We start from the raw sequence: 17,502 nt of genomic DNA on the forward strand, positions 1-17,502 counted from the left end.
GACAGTCATAAGTAACACGGTTTTTCCATAATGGTCATCAAGGCAGCAGCACCAAAAATTGTGTTTTCTTCTATTTTGATGCAACATTACATAATGCTTAACAGCATAATGACCATCGATTTTTAATAATAAAATATAAGTGTCATGGATTTTCACAAAATGTGACTAGCACGGGTCTTCAAGCCTGTGGAGGTTCTAAGTCGTACCTTGGAAATGCCAATATGTGAAAAATTAAATTTTCACAAAAAACTGTTTAATTGCCAGAAAAATTTACCAAACAGACTGCATTGCCTACTGAAGCTGTATTTTAGACCCATGTTTCTTTCCTGTAAGTTTGAGAACAGTAATTGACATGATTTTTGTTAAATGGTCATCATGGGAGCAGTGCCCAAAATAGGGGTTTCTTCAAATTTTGATGCAACATTACATAATGTTTAACAGCATAATGACCATCAATTTTTAATTATAAAATATTAGTATCACGGATATTCAGGAAATGTGACAAGCAAAGGTCTTCAGGATCATGGAACTTCAAAGTCACACCTTGAAAATGCCAATAAGTGAAAAATTAAATTTTCACAAAAAACTGTTTAATTGCTAGAAAAATTTACCAAACAGACTGCATTGCCTACTGGAGCTGTATTTTAGTCCCATGTTTCTTTCCTGTAAGTTTGAGAACAGTAAGTGACATGATTTTCCTTAAATGGTCATCATGGGAGCAGTGCCCAAAATAGGAGTTTCTTCAAATTTTCATGCAATATTACATAATGTTTTACAGCATAATGACCATCAATTTTTAATTATAAAATATTAGTATCATGGTTATTCAGAAAATGTGACTAGCAAAAGCCTTCAGGCCCATGGAACTTCAAAGTCACATATTGAAAATGCCAAAATGTAAACAATACAGCACTGTTCTGAAATGGGTTTATTTCCATTTTTAACACTTTTTAAACATAAAACAAAATAAACAGTTTACTGCCATTTTTATATGACCAATGAAGAAAATTGATGAGATGGGAAAAGTATCAATAGAACAGTTTTAAATGCCCAACTTCCTCCATTCTGAGATTCTGAACATAGTGGATGAATGCATCTGACAAACTGCAATGATATGAGTTTATTTCCATTTTTGACACTTTATTACACAATACATGATAACAAGTTTACCATCATTTTTACAAAATCAACTAACAATGTTGTAAAGATGCAGGAAATGCCAAACAAACACATTTACGTATCTTATTAGTTCAATAATGAGACTGTTAACATGCCTAAGAATTGAATGTGAGGAAATGTGAAAAAACAGCATTACCTTTTAAAATAATGGACTGATTATGCTGATTTTCAAACTCAACCTGCGTTTTAATAAGATTGGCCCCTCCTGTGAGTATAATGACAATTGGCCAATCTGTTTTTCTTATATTGTGTTATCAGTGTTGCATATATACTGAAACAAGGCAGCAAAGCTGTCAAATGTACAGACAAAAAACAGGAAATAACTATGCACAAAATAGGCTACTGTCAATTCTGATGCAAAAGTACATTATGTTAAACTGCAAATTCAACATCAAATTTTAATTATGCTCAACAGGTAATACCAATGTAAGTAAAATGTGTAACAAGTTCACACTTTGTATATGTATAACTTCCAGAAAAAGAAGCCAATTAGACTGCTTTTCCAACTCAGGCTGCATTTAAGTCCTGTATTTCTTTTATTGAAAGTAAGGCAATCATAAGTAACATGATTTTCCCATAATGGTCCTCATGGCAGCAGTGCCCAAGTACTTTTTTTCAAATTTTGATGCAATATTACATAATGTTTAACAGCATAATGACCATCAATTTTAATAATAAAATATTAGTATTATGGATATTCAGAAAATGTGACTAGCAAAGGTCTTCAGGCCCATGGAACTTCAAGTCACAACTTGAAAATGCCAAAATGTAAACAAGACAGCACTGTTCTGAAATGTTTTTTTTTTATTTTTTATAATTTTTAACATAACACAAAATTAACAGTTTACTGCCGTTTTTATATGATCAACTAAGAAAATTGATGAGATGGGGAAAATATCAATAGAGCAGTGTTAAATGTCCAATTTCTTCCATTCTGAGATTCTGAACATAGTGAATGATTGAATCTGACAAACTGCAATGATATGAGTTTATTTCCATTTTTGAAACTTTATTACACAATACATGATAACAAGTTTACCATCATTTTTACATAATCAACTAATAATGTTGTAAAGATGCAGGAAATGCCAAACAAACACTTTTACGTATCTTATTAATTAAATAATGAAACTGTTAACATGCCTAAGAATTGAATCTGAGGAAATGTGAAAAAACGGCATTTTTTTAAAATAATGGCCCGATTATGCTGTTTTTTTTAACTCAACCTGCGTTTTAGCAGGAATGACCACTCCTGTGAGTTTAATGACAATTGGCCTGTTTTTCTTATATTGTGTTTACAGTGTTGCATATATGCTGAAAAATGAAAAAACAGCATAACTACTAAAATAGTGGCCCGATCATGCTGATTTTCGAACTTGATCTGCATTTTATGAATATTCATCAGCTCTGTAAATATACAGTCAAAAAGTAAAATTGCCTTCCACTTATCGTGTTTACAATGAAAGTGCACGGCACCAGCGACAGTGACGACGGCGACGACAGACGCAGGTGATGGCAATATGTACAGACACATCTGTACATATTTACTGTACTGTTTGAGAACAGTAAGTGACATGGTTTTTCTTAAATGCTCATCATGGGAGCAGTGCCCAAAATAGATTTTTTTCAAATTTTGATGCAATATTACATAATGTTTAACAGCATAATGACCATCAATTTCTAATAATAAAATATTAGTATCATGGATATTCAGAAAATGTGACTAGCAAAGGTCTTCAGGCCCATGGAACTTCAAAGTCACAACTTGAAAATGCCAAAATGTAAACAAGACAGCACTGTTCTGAAATGTTTTTTTTTTTCCATTTTTAACAATTTTTTAAACATAAAACAAAATTAACAGGTTACTGCCATTTTTATACGATCAACTAAGAAAATTGATGAGATGGGGAAAATATCAATACAACAGTGTTAAATGTCCAATTTCCTCCATTCTGAGATTCTGAACATAGTGAATGATTAAATCTGACAAACTGCAATGATATGAGTTTGTTTCCATTTTTGAAACTTTATTACACAATACAAGATAACAAGTTTACCATCATTTTTACATAATCAACTAATAATGTTGTAAAGATGCAGGAAATGTCAACCAAACACTTTTACATGTCTTATTAGTTAAATAATAAGACTGTTAACATGCCTAAGAATTGAATCTGAGGAAATGTGAAACAAGACAGCACTGTTCTGACATGGGTTTATTTCCATTTTTAACACTTTTTTTAACATAAAACAAAATAAACAGTTTACTGCCATTTTTATAGCATCAACTAAGATAATTGATGAGATGGGAAAATATCAATAGAATAGTGTTAAATGTCCAATTTCCTCCATTCTGAGATTCTGAACATAGTGAATGATTGAATCTGACAAACTGCAATGATATGAGTTTATTTCCATTTTTGACACTTTATTACACAATACACGATAACAAGTTTACCATCATTTTTACATAATCTACTAACAATGTTGTAAAGATGCAGGAAATGTCAAACAAACACTTTAATGTATCTTATTAGTAAAATAATAAGACTGTTAACATGCCTAAGAATTGAATCTGAGGAAATGTGAAAAAACAGCATAACTTCTAAAATAATGGCCCGATTATGCTGATTTTCGAACTCAACCTGCGTTTTAGTAAGATTGACCACTCCTGTGAGTTTAATGACAATTGGCCCATCTGTTTTTCTTAAATTGTGTTTACAGTGTTGCACATATGCTGAAAAAAGGAAAAAACAGCATAACTACTAAAATAGTGGCCCGATCATGCCCATTTTCGGACTTGACCTGCGTTTTAAAAAGATTGATTACTTCTCTGAGTTTCATGACAACAGGCCTTACGGTTTTCCTTAAAATGTGTTTACAGGGTTGCATATATGCTGAAAAGTGAAAAAACAGCATAACTTCTACAATAATGGCCCGATCATGCTGATTTTCGAACTTGACCTGCGTATTATGAATATTCATCAGTTCTGCAAGTTTCAAATCAAAAGGCAAAATGGTTTTCCACTTATCGTGTTATCGGTAAAAGTGCACGGCGACGGCGACGGCGACAACGGCGACGACGGATGCAGATGATGGCTATATGTACAGACACATCTGTGTCTGTACATAAAAACAGCATAACTTCTAAAATAATGGCCCAATTATGCTAATTTTCAAACTCAACCTGCATTTTAGTAAGATTGACCACTCCTGTGAGTTTAAATGACAATTGGCCTATCTGTTTTTATTCTTATATTGTGTTTACAGTGTTGCATATATGCTAAAAAGTGAAAAAACAGCATAACTACTAAAATAGTGGCCCGATCATGCCGATTTTTGAACTTGACCTGCATTTTAGTAAGATTGATTGCTCCTGTGAGTTTCATGACAACAGGCCTATCGGTTTTCCTTGAAATGTGTTAACAGCGTTGTATATATGCTGAAAAGTGAAAAAACAGCATAACTTCTACAATAATGGCTCGATCATGCTGATTTTCGAACTTGACCTGCGTTTTATGAATATTCATCAGCTCTGTAAATATAAAGCCAAAAAGTAAAACTGTTTTCCACTTATCGTGTTAACACTGAAAGTGCACGGCGCCGGCATCGGCATCGGCATCGGCGACGACGGCGACGACAGACGCAGGTGATGGCAATATGTACAGACACATCTGTGTCTGTACATAAAAATCTTCCACCCGGTATGTTTATTAAATACCTATCGTACCAGTGGGAAATTATACAAGTAAAAGTCAAGTTTTTTATTTTCTTAAATTGAAGTATAATGAGAAGAAATACCGGTGCAGCTACTGTTCAACATACAGCACTGGAAAGAAGGTCAAGCGGAAGTCGCTCTCTGAACACAACGGTACATGCGTCGTCTGATTTCAGTTCCTATAAATAGACGTGCTTTCCCTTCAACAATGACAACTATTCATGTATATCGATCAAATGATGTCACGTCACAAGGTGATAGGATCATATTTATAGCTAACGAGGTCATTTCAAGTGCAGCAAAGAAGTTGTGTCCGTTTTCAAACACCAATTATTTCATGCCGATTTATGATTTACACAATGTTAAATCACACTTCTATGTAAGATAAACCCTTAGATCTAGGAGTTTACAGGCATGCAAAATGAACCTTATATCTTAGAATAAATTTACTTTGAATAACGTCTCCTAACAGCGTATGGCCATCGGAGGCGGCTTAGGTGCTATATATCTGGGTCTTCGGACCCTGATGATTATGAAATTTAACTCGTTTCTGTGGATGCTGTTCACACAAATGTGTATTTTCATCATTAGGCGGTGACAAAAATGACATTTTCATACATTATTCAGGATGTAAGGCAATTTTTTTTTTTTTTTGAAAATAAATTAGATATCCTGTTTTCAAGATAAATAAATTATAATACTGAGTGAATTTTACCTGGTGAAACTTCAAAGTTTTTTTTTCCATTGATAAATAGCTTTTTTCTTTCTCTTCTTCTTTATTTATATATATATATATATATATATATATATATATATATATATATATATATATATATATATATATATATACATATATGTTTTTTTTTCTTTTTTTTTTTTTATTTGGGGGGGGGGGGGAGTGGTGCAAAGGTTTTTTCCGGGCAGTATTTTTATTCCATCCAATACTTTTATTAAATTTGGAGAATAGTAATTTTATGGTTTGGCCTCCTCTTTATGAAAATGTCCCCCTTTTTTCAGGTCCAATGTGCCATTTGGCCCCCACATTTTGATTCCTGGGCAGATCAATGAGTAATTTTTTTAAAGATCTGCGGTTCAAACATTAATGATGGTTAACGAAATGTTAACCTTACATGACACTTACGTGAACTTGGGCGGTATCTTTCGTCCGAGACCATCAATAAAGTTCACTTAAATCAACGAAAGGAATGCAAGCTCGATCCGCAACAACTTCCGCGTCTCTTGTCCATACCCGTGTTTGCCAAGCACCAGCACCAGAAAATGTCCGCCTCGTTATGAAAGTAGGTCACAGAATGCCCTAGAGTTGCACCTGCACCACATCTGGCAGGGTGATCAAGATGTCAACAAGAAATTCACAAGCGAAGACGAAAAGATCGCTCACTCCTGACATCACTTCCTGTTCATGACACTTTTGAGGATCCATATTTAAACAGGCTCCCTGTGGTTTTTGTCATGACACTTATGCCACGGGCTATAGCGCGCGAAAACATTCGCAAGTAACATTTTTCAAATAAATAATGAGGCTATAATCACGCGTATGTGCAACATAGTCAGAAAGAACAGTATTATGATGATGAGGCAGACTCACTGTACCAGCTTTTTAATTACATTTATTTTGGTATGGAAAGGTAAGATGCATTTTGTACATCTATGAATTTTTAAACTAAATATAAGATTCTTACTAGATACTTACTAATCAATAAATAACTTTTTAATCGACATGTGTTTTAACAGTTAAAATTCAATTAACTACTGTAGTCTAGTACTGACAGCCAGTACATTGCATTAACTTTGGTTACAATTTTGGGCACTTTTGCGTTATAAGTTTAGGTCATCATATATATTTAAAGGGTCATTACAAAGAGACTGGACTGCCCTGTTACTTTTAACCTTGGTCTCATTGATGTGTTTGTGATTGTTTTTTCAGGTGCCTTTTCAATCGTAACGGTGACAACCGATCCACAAGTGAATGTGAGCAGAGTTGGAGAACAGGTAACATTGAGTTGCCGATATAAATTTGACAATTCTACAGATCCTGCTGCCATTAAATGGTATAAGGTGGATGTTGTAGATCCAATATATAGTAAAATTTCTACATTGCCAACCGGTACATATGGACCTGGTTACAATAACAAACTGTTATCAAATGGATCCTCTATAACTTTTGTTTTCACAAATGCAACTGATGCTGGAACTTATAACTGCTCAGTAGAAAATTATAACACTGGAGAAAAGAACACATCACAGGTGTACATGATGATACAAGGTACTGATATATTTTCATTACTTACACCGGTGCATTGATGATATCTTTGTGCACAGACACAATAGCTTCAACTTACACATTAAAAATTAATTAATAAAAATAAAGATACGAACTATAACGAGCATGCATGATTCTACAGTTTAATGGGGCAAGTTGATCTAGCTGTATTGCATAATTGTATAACACATTTTGACCCATAATGATGATTTTTCTTGATTATTGTTTACTTTACTGATATATTTTCTTCAGTTGATCCTGACAGTATATATGTTCAGAGGAAAGATTCAGGGGATTTGGAAAAAGATGATACCCTTAAACTATTTGTTTCATCCACACATGCAAGACCACTTGTTAAGCATTCCTGTGAAATAGCTGGGGAACAATTAAGTGGAAGTCAACCATCATATAACCTGAGCAATCCAGTGTATGATCCACTCTATGGATCTACAGATACACAGTTTGATATAAAAGTGAAAACCGGGTACGATGGAGAGCAAGTCAAATGCTGTGTAACTGGCTCAAGAATCTGCAGCAACTTTACTTTCCCAAATATAAAAAGTAAGTATAAAGCTTTGGAAAAAAAAAAGGTTTCTAGTAACTTATTCAAGTTGTTTTTTAGAACTTAAATTTTTAAAATAATACAATTGTGGATTTTAAAGGATTTAGAATGTGTCCATATTAAATGTGTCATGGTTTTGTTTTGTGTGTCAAGAACTACAGGAGTTATGCAAATGGCTTACTTTTATATAGATCCTGGCTGAGGCAATATTTATGTACAGACACAGAAGTGCCTGTACATATTACTGTCACCTTTACCTGCAGCTGGTGCCACAGTGATGCACATTTCTTGTTCAGATATAAACTCCAGAACATCCCAAGGAGGATAGCACATGCTTGTTCAGGGTGAGACTTACTTGTAGTATCCGCGTACGCACCTTACTTTTTCATGGAACAGTTCAGTGTCACTTACAAGCCAGGGGTCGATATGTTTAGAAAATCATACTTTCCCTGCCGGGAAAGTGATTTTGTACATGAGTGGCTTTCCCTGACAACAAAATCATGAAAACTGATTTCCCTGATATTAAATTAGTTTATTTTAAAGGAAAAATAACTCTTCGTATGAGATCTATATTTCACAATAAAAACATTGTGAAAAACTCATTGAAATATAATATATTCTGTTGTACCACAAAAACGGCAGCTATAGCTGTTATTCTGATATCTGAGCTTGTCTTTAGACCACGTGACCTCCATTGATGGCTATACTCTGTTAAAACCTCTTAAAGGGATAATAACTCTTCATTTTGGCCAAAAATGAATTTTCCTGGAGTAAACAACAATTTTCCCATACTAACCAATGGTTAAAGGGGGTCTTTCCGATATGAGGGAAAATAAAACATATCCCAAACTTTTTCTTATATATGAAGGTCACGATCTAAACCAAAATTCGCCTTTGAGGTAGACGGCAATCAAAATAATTAATTATTTCACATTCGAGTCTGTATTGGAGAACGTCCTCTCCCCAAAAAAGAGAAGACGACTACCGCAAGGTTTTAGCCAATCAGAGTGCGTTGCCTAAAATAGCACTCGTACACTAGGAGAAACAAATATGGCGCGGTGGAGTTCGAAGTAAGTCGTTTACAGATGCACGTTAGTTAAAACTCTCTCCCTTCATTGTTCGTGAACAGGTTTGTGCACTTAAACATTTAAAGAATTCATTTAACTTCTCGTCGGTTAAAATAGTCCAAAAATCAACGAATGGCTTGGAAATATTTACGACGGAGTGTAGCCTATTATGTCAACAGTGCTTGATGCCGTAATTCTCAATGCCGATTCACCGAATGAGTAACTTGTACCAGGAAATATACCGGTGACATGATTAGAGACAGTGATATTTTTCGGGTCAACTGAACCAGCCCTTTTCGGTTGGATATTTACTGTTATTTATTTATTTTTTTTTTGTTGTTGTTTGCTATGCTTTCTGAGCCGCAATTTCGACATCGCGATTTGCACGCACAGCGTAGCACGGACTGCAAATGCGTTCCAGACGATTTTGATACTTACTGGCAGTAGTGGTGAGCATCGTGCAGATGTCAAAATCGTCAATAGGAGTGCCTGAATTTTGTGCTACGCACACACGTATCTTATCTTGCTTTTCTAGTCGATCTGTTTTTATACTTTTCAGATCGAGAGTAGGCCTATTGTTGATGAGGCAAGCAGTCAGAGCAGTCCAGAACTAGAGGGTAAAGAGCTCCCTGAGGTAAAGAGTTTTCTGTTTTTTTTAAATAATACAGGCCTTTTAGTTAATCTGGCATATTCCTTAGTTTTGATAGTAATGTGTAGGACCCATCTTACCCTCACCTATATTCACATGTAATAATCCACACATACAAAAAACTTATAGTTTAGGGATAACAATTGATACCCTTGAGTGCAGGACAATGATTAATTGAAGTGAAACCCATTTTGAACAGTTCACAACATTATTACTAGCATGCAATTAAATCAGTGCCAATTATTATTATTATTAGTTTTATTATTATTTTACAGCATACTATCTTGTGATGTCAGCCTCATTAGAAAAAAAAGCCCTGTATAAAGGTTTAGTAGAGTTGGCAGTGATACATAGCACTTCTAGGTCCAGTAGTACAAGGCTTGGAAGAGGTGCGAGATCAGGAGGATTGACTCAAGAACATGAAAGGAGAATTCAGTAACTCACAGAAGAGGTATAAAACTCATTAAATCTTTATTGAAAAGATAAATTCTAAGTTTCCCACAATACACAAACACCATTCATATTCCTTCTTATTTTCAAAGTAAATTTATTCGATAAAATTTGGTGGTGTGAAATCCAGTCCTTATGGTTGTTTTAGTGTTCATACATTTTCAAATATTTTATTTTTGAAGTAAGCTATTGTACATATCAAAACAGAAATGACAGATATAAAAGTGAATATATTTTTTTCATTATCAGAGCATACATGATGGTGTTGCCAAGAAAATGATGGTGTTGCCAAGGAAAGTGCTGAATACATTGTGACAAGTGTGATGGAAATCCTGGCCTTGCACTGGATATAAAGATGCTTTTGCTAGAGAATTTACCAAGCAATGACTCAGCATCAGTGGAGATGGGACTGGCCCATCTCCCACTCACTGTAATGTCCCCTACATTTTGACTGCCGTTGAATTTGCTGGATTACTTCACTTTGAAGAAAATCACAGAATAACTATTACCACGAGTATCAGTTTACTGACCAAACATTCATAAGACCTGTAATATGCAAGTCACTGAGTAGAAGGATTCTTTTCATTCTACTGTAATTTGTGCAACCATTCAGTGAACATAAAAAATAAAGGCAAAGAAAAACAAGGTGCTTTCATTTATCCCTTTCTCATATCAAAAGTAAAATGCAACTCTGTACACAATCTGTTCATAAAATCAATTATTTTAAAAGTTAATGTCATACAAGGAAATAATGTATGTCTGGATGGATTTATAAAAGAAAAGTTTATGTGAGGTAATCATCATTTTGATAAAAAAATTCTTATACATATAAGGACCACGGTGCCTTGAGTCTCTTGGTTCCATCTGCACCATGGCTGCTTAGAAATGTGTACTTGTAATTCCCATGTCAAATTCCTGGTTTGTAAGACTGGAATGTACCTTTATTTGTGCTAATTGTTTATGTAACAGCTTGAGGTCTTACTGTCATCCATGATTTTGAGTGCTTGCTTTGCTGCTTAGTATACCTAAAAACAAAACATTGACTATTGGAAAGACTTCAATGCATTTTTTTGTGAAATTAATAGCACCCACTATCTGTAATGTCTACGCCAGACATAAGAGCACTGAATAGAGCATGGTTATCAAAATCATTTGTTTCAAAATCCAATTTATTATATAATGTTCCCCACAATAAGAAATGATATCCTGTGCTTGTCACAATTCTAGGACTAGCTGCCATGGCAGTGTTAAACTTTATAATAAAATGGCATTGTTCCAAGTACTAACATGCATTAGATTGATATTGATGGCAAGGTGTACTGAACATGGTAAAATAAACAGCTATTGTGTGTTTGGATTCTGGGTGTCAGGTACTTACTTTGGCTCTGGCTCTATGTTGGCCTTGAACCTGATGTAGGGGTAGATGTTACCACATGCATATTACCTGGATAAAAAAATATATATACCAGTGTATTATCCTCATTCTCCAGAGATTCCCCATGAAGTCAACTTTAAAAACGTAAACAGAGAATAAACATTTACTACCATCAGATGCTGCAATTAATGTGCTCGCTTTAAATCTTTTAATTTAAATTAAATTCGAATAAGGTAAATAGTGAAAGGTTGGTTTTTTCTCTCTCTTTTTTTTTTTTTTTTTTTTTTTTTGACTTGAGTATATAACGACGTTAAGTAAGCCGACAAAAACCAGTCTTTAATAGAAGACTATTTAGCTCAATCCTTGTTTGTACTGACTGCTCTAAAGAATAATAAACTTTTCTGCGTACAGCAGGGATAACAGGGGCGGATCCAGAGATATAGGTCTATTCTGACAGTCTTCCGAGTAATGTTGATCCATCCTCCATTTTTGACCGCCTTTCGACAGAAATATTACATATACCCGCCAATGAAAACTTGAAAATCTAACCGTCTTCCGGAAGAACCAGAAGACGCCCTAAATCCGCCTCCTGAATATGTTCTCAATGAAAGAGTCGGACGTGATAAGAGATCGAAATAACCTACCCGTATCCGGCATAATTTTGTCAGTTTCTCGCTTGTCAGTTTTATTTCCTACTTCTGCTTTGTCTACCTCACCGGCCTGCCAATGAAAATAACATCCTCTGCTTCTGCATTTCCCGTTTTATTTCCTTTTTCATTGTCCCGTAGAGTTATTCTACTCTCTTTCAACTCACGTGTACTCGGACTACCCTCCATCTTGGTTTGCAGTGACATCCGGGTCTTCTCCAGAGCGTAGTAAACAGTAGTATTCAGTCATATGCAAATTGAGGCAAGTCCCAGAATTCCATGCGTAGGGGAGTAATGGCGAGAAGTTTAGACGAAAAAAAAAATGCTGCGCTTTTTTTTCTTTAAGTGATCTTAAAAACCTATACCTCGACCTTTATTTTCTCAACGGTTTCGTGTGAGACATGCTTTGGGGTTCAGGATCAAATAGGCAAAGTTTCAGAGAAAGGCCTATTTAAGCGTCTACAGCGGAAAGACATCCTTTAATGAATCCATTTTTACATTCAAAGTTAGTCCCTGTTTTTTTCTAAAAAGTTTGGTTTTTTGTTAAAATCTTTTAAGAGATTATAACAGAGTATAGCCATCAGTGGAGGTCACATGATCTAAAGAGAATAGTTACACAATCGACGAAAATAGTGACAGCATTGGTTTTAATACACCGTAGATGAGAAATGTTTGACAATTGAATTGACGAAAGTAGATGTTGAATTTATGACAGGATCGTTTAAACTTGAAACTGAATCGATGGGAAGGCAGTGAATCGACGAAACATAACTGAATCGACGACATGAATTTTTGCCCTTTTGGCCGCCCATAAAGTAAGATATGACATAGATTTGCCGAGCTCGCAATAGCTTTCCCTCGGGGAAAACGGGAAAGCAACATTTCGACCCCTGCAAGCTAACTAGTAAGTAGGCCAGGACTTATTTTTATAAATGCACTGTTATTGGACACCTCTTTATTATATAAACATGAACGGTGGGCTATTTTCAAAAAATTGTTGGCTAAATTGTATATTAGTCAATTTTACCAACATGTCCAAATTTATAGAAATTTCAAGTCCAGACATTGCATCAGAAATAAAAATTCTCTTAATTCCTATCACCTTTCAAATACTGTCTCTAAAAAAAAATGAAAATAAGTTTAAAATGTATGATGCTATTTATTTGCACTGTAGTAATGTCATCACAAATGTAATGTGCATGTTGCTACTGAAATCCAGAGAAGAGCAGCATGGAATGATCATATTGTCAATTATAAACTGTGTAAAAAACAAGTGACAAAGTAGAAAACATTGCCTATGTTCCTGTTGTCAGCGACAGTTACTCAACTTCCCTACTTAATGAACTCTGCCAATAGCGAACGCATTCAACACCGTAACTGAGCAGTTTTTGCGTCCAGCTGCTATATAAGCTGGACCTTTTCTACAGCGGTATGCAGTACGGCATCAACACACTCCGACGACCACAGCTTGTAGCAACGACCGGCGGCTCGACAGCAGCGGTTCTCTCCAGCACCTCGCACCGGCCTACGACTTCGCGGTCACCCCGGCGGCTCGACAGCAGCGGTTCTCTCCAGCGCCTCGCACCGGCCTACGACTCCGCGGTCACCCCGGCGGCTCGACAGCAGCGGTTCTCTCCAGCGCCTCGCACCGGCCAACGACTCCGCGGTCACCCCGGAGGCTCGACAGCAGCGGTTCTCTCCAGCGCCTCGCACCGGCCAACGACTCCGCGGTCACCCCGGCGGCTCGACAGCAGCGGTTCTCTCCAGCGCCTCGCACCGGCCTATGACTCCGCGGTCACCCCAGCGGCTGGACAGCAGAGGTTCTCTCCAGCGCCTCGCACCGGCCTACGACTCCACGGTCACCCCAGCGGCTCGACAGCAGCGGTTCTCTCCAGCACCTCGCACCGGCCTACGACTCCGTGGTCACCCCGGCGGCTCGACAGCAGCGGTTCTCTCCAGCGCCTCGCACCGGCCTACGACTCCGCGGTCACCCCGGCAGCTCGACAGCAGCGGTTCTCTCCAGCACCTCGCACCGGCCTACGACTCCGCGGTCATCCCGGCGGCTCGACAGCAGCGGTTCTCTCCAGCACCTCGCACCAGCCCACGACTCCGCGGTCACCCCGGCGGCTCGACAGCGGTCTACTCCTGCGCCACTCATCTGCCCAAGACTCGACGGTCACCCCGGCGGCTCGATATCGGTCTACTCGACTCCTGCGCCACTCATCTGCCCACGACCCAGCAGTCATCCCGGCGGCTTACGACAGTGGTATCTCTCGATAGCAGTCCAACCGACAGCGATCCATTTCGATTTGATTTAATTTTATTTTCATTCAATTTTTGTAACCATTTATTCGCTATTAAATTATTTATTTATTTATTTTCTTCGTTGCTTCTATCATCGTCTCGTCTGCAACATTGGTCTCGCGAGCCGGATTTCAACACCTACGGCATGGATGAACGGAGATTGAAAGCCGCAAGAACCGGACGCCTGACTGCCTTCACTAAACGTGTGCTGAAAGCAAGACAGCTCATCCACGATGAATCCACTAGAAAACATCGGTTGTCGGAGATGAAAGACGAAATAATTACTCTAAAAAAGGAATGCGAAACTGCTAACTTGAAATACATCGACATTCTGGAAGATGAAACGGCCATCACAGACGCCCAGATCTGGTTTGCTGACGTTGAAGAAACCTGCGCAGATTGTTTGGGAGAAATCTCCGAGGTTATACAAGTGACCAAGGAACAGCCGCAGCCAATTCAACAGCCTCAATCCCAAGAGCCTCAAGTCCATGATGTTCCCGTCGCACCTACCCCAGCACCAATAGACGCATGGATTGATGAACTTGTTCCATATAGTGAGACTGTTTTAGCCACACCCAATGATTCAGACAAGTCCTATGAAGAATTACTTCTGAAGTGCATGTTCGAGAAGGATGCTCCGCGAGCCTCCATATCGCCATTCAACGGGTCTGCACTAGACTGGCCAAGGTTTGCTGAACTATTTTACGAAGAAGTGCACAAGCAACCCTATTTTAAGGATACCCGGCGCATGTGGTTACTACAGAGCAGTGTAACTGGTCAAGCAAAACAACATATCGCGGGATATGGAATCGATGGTGCAGCATATGCCATAGCCTTGAAAGCTCTAAAACACAGATTCGGACATAGATCGCTGGTGGCCCGAGCATTTTTGGAACGAGTGACAGATGGCCCAACAATCAAGGACCGGGACCGGGTACAACTTGAATCGTTTTATGTCAACATCCGAGACTGTATTTTTGTTCTAAAGCGGATGAATTATCAAGCAGACGTCATGAATTTGGACACGGTACGACGTTGTACACTTCGCCTCCCACTACGTATGAGAGAACGTTGGGCTGAGTGCTGCCGTATTCTGCGAGCAACCCACGAACCAACTCTAGAAGATTTGGAAGGCTGGTTATCAGACAGAATAACTTCACTATTTGACCCACTCCTCGCAGAAGATGTTTATGAGACAGTTCAACCCAGAAGTCGTAAAGCGTCCTCCTTTCACACTACTCAGCCTGTTCCTGAGAAGAAAAAATCTGTTGACCATCCATTCTCCAAGACGCCATCTTCGAGACCCTCTTCGCAGTCCACCTGTGTTGTTTGTGGATATCTCCATGCACTTTACAAGTGTGAACTTTATCTAGCAATGACAACAAAGAAACGGTTTGAATGCGTCAATTCCCATCGACTTTGCAGGAATTGTCTACGGCCAGGACACATTGCATCTGATTGTACCTCCCCTGGGCGCTGCAGAGCTGATAATTGCAACAAGAGACATCACACAACTCTCCATGACGTCCCACAGGAAGTTTACCACCCTCGGTCCACGTGTGTATCTTCCAGTGCAGTGCAGGCAGAAGTACAGGCCCCGTCAGCAACTGAAAAAGCTCAACCCAAGAGATCCTTTGCTACGCAAAATCCTAATTCTGAGGTTTATCTGCAAGTTGTTCCTGTGATCGTGACGTCACCTACCGGTGAGAAGATCAACACTAGTGCCTTACTAGACTGTGGAAGTCAACTAACTATGATACGCCGTGATTTAGCCAGTCAGCTCAATTTGTCTGGTCCAATGGAGATCCTACAGATGGGAACAGTAACTCGAGATGAAGATTGCCAGCGAGCACAGCTAGTCAGTTTCACCATTTCCTCAGCCATTGAAGACGATGATGCCTCTTTCCCAGTCCAGCAGGCATGGGCGGTAGACAAGCTGAACATACCCCCGCAACGCTCCGTCAAGATCAACAATTTGCCACACCTCCGAGATCTGAAAGATGTTTTACCAGACTGCCCTGATATTGGCTTGTTAATCGGTGGTGATGTACCTGACATCATGGTCCAGACAGACATCAGACGTGGTCCTCCGGGAACTCCCATAGCTATAAAGACTGGTCTTGGTTGGTCACTTCTTGGAAGATTGGCAGACCCGACTACGAAACAGCACCGTCTTCACGTCCTCCACGCTAGTTTCAAGTCCATTGACAGAGGGGATGCTGATCAACTTGAGAAATTTTTCACGACAGAATCATTTGGTTGCAAGTTTGAAGGCAATGCAGCAACTTCCGTAGATGACAGACATGCCCAGAGCCAGCTTGACCAGAAAACCAGCTATAAATCTGGACGATACTCGGTTCCAATGCTGTGGAAAAACGAAGATACAGTTTTACCCTCAAACTACGTAATGGCTCTCAAGCGTTGCCAGTTCCTGTGCCGCAAGTTGAGAACCAATCCAGAGCGATTCCGCAGCTACTCTGAAATCATCAACACATGGCTGGAGAAAGGTTATGCCAGAAAGATGACAGACAGTGAAGTCCATACACAGAGCCCCATCACCTGGTATTTGCCGCATCATGACGTTTACACTTCGAATAAGACCAGAGTCGTTCAAGACTGTGCAGCCAGATATGCAGGGACGTCGCTGAACGACAAGTTACTTACAGGTCCAGACCTCCTCAACAGTTTGACAGCAGTTCTACTGAACTTCCGACGGGGATCCATTGGTTTATCTGCAGACATTGAATCCATGTTTCACAGAGTGCTGTGTTTGAAAACTGACAGATACTGTTTACGTTTCCTGTGGTCTGATGATCTACGCATTGAACAGCCTGACACGTATCAGATGTGCGTTCATCCATTTGGTGCCAAGTCGTCTCCCACGTGTGCCAACTATGCTTTGCGCTGTACAGCAACTGACAACGCCGACAAGTTTTCTTCCCTAGCAGTTGAAACTACACTGCGGAACTTCTACATGGATGATTTATGTACCAGTCAGCCATCTGTGGACCTCGCCATATCCTTATCCCATGAATTGGTGGATCTACTGAGCATTAGTGGATTTCGTTTGACGAAGTGGGTATCCAACTCCAGAGATGTATTGTCCTCCCTCCCTGCATCAGAAGTTGCTACCAAGAACTTTGACCTCTCTATGGATGCCATGCCTTCCCAGCGGGTACTCGGCTTCATATGGGACACTAATGATTAATTATATATTTAATTTTGACACTGTCGCTTCCAGTTAGTCGTGTTACTGCGAGGGGGTATGTT

The 17,502-nt window shown here is 38.6% G+C and overlaps 1 protein-coding gene and 2 long non-coding RNA genes across 5 annotated transcripts in view; 2 read left to right on the plus strand and 1 right to left on the minus strand.

The window, feature by feature from the left end:
- The first annotated feature begins 6,452 nt into the window (after positions 1-6,452).
- LOC147760881 (uncharacterized) overlaps positions 6,453-17,502 on the plus strand; it is a 52,130-nt gene continuing 41,080 nt past the window's right edge. The window contains exons 1-3 of the mRNA XM_087018101.1: positions 6,453-6,543; positions 6,843-7,181; positions 7,431-7,739. Of these exons, the coding sequence (XP_086874227.1) occupies positions 6,453-6,543; positions 6,843-7,181; positions 7,431-7,739 (739 nt within the window). The remainder of the gene's footprint in view (positions 6,544-6,842; positions 7,182-7,430; positions 7,740-17,502) is intronic.
- Positions 8,542-11,263, plus strand: LOC147760882 (uncharacterized). 2 transcript variants are annotated; one of them, XR_015335504.1, is made up of 4 exons: positions 8,542-8,869; positions 9,367-9,441; positions 9,732-9,907; positions 10,156-11,263. It is a non-coding gene; the product is annotated as an uncharacterized LOC147760882 (long non-coding RNA). The 2 variants fall into 2 exon arrangements; XR_015335503.1 differs by having other exon boundaries at positions 8,544-8,810.
- LOC106170811 (uncharacterized) lies at positions 9,980-12,411 on the minus strand. Of its 2 annotated transcripts, none has more exons than XR_015335505.1 (3): positions 11,926-12,411; positions 11,285-11,350; positions 9,980-10,931 (listed from the first exon to the last, which is right to left on the minus strand). It is a non-coding gene; the product is annotated as an uncharacterized LOC106170811 (long non-coding RNA). The 2 variants fall into 2 exon arrangements; XR_015335506.1 differs by lacking the exon at positions 11,926-12,411 and adding an exon at positions 11,691-11,919.

Source organism: Lingula anatina, chromosome 7 (assembly GCF_051362555.1).
Source record: "Lingula anatina isolate TDL-2025a chromosome 7, LinAna3.0, whole genome shotgun sequence".
Lineage (NCBI taxonomy): Eukaryota > Metazoa > Brachiopoda > Lingulata > Lingulida > Lingulidae > Lingula > Lingula anatina.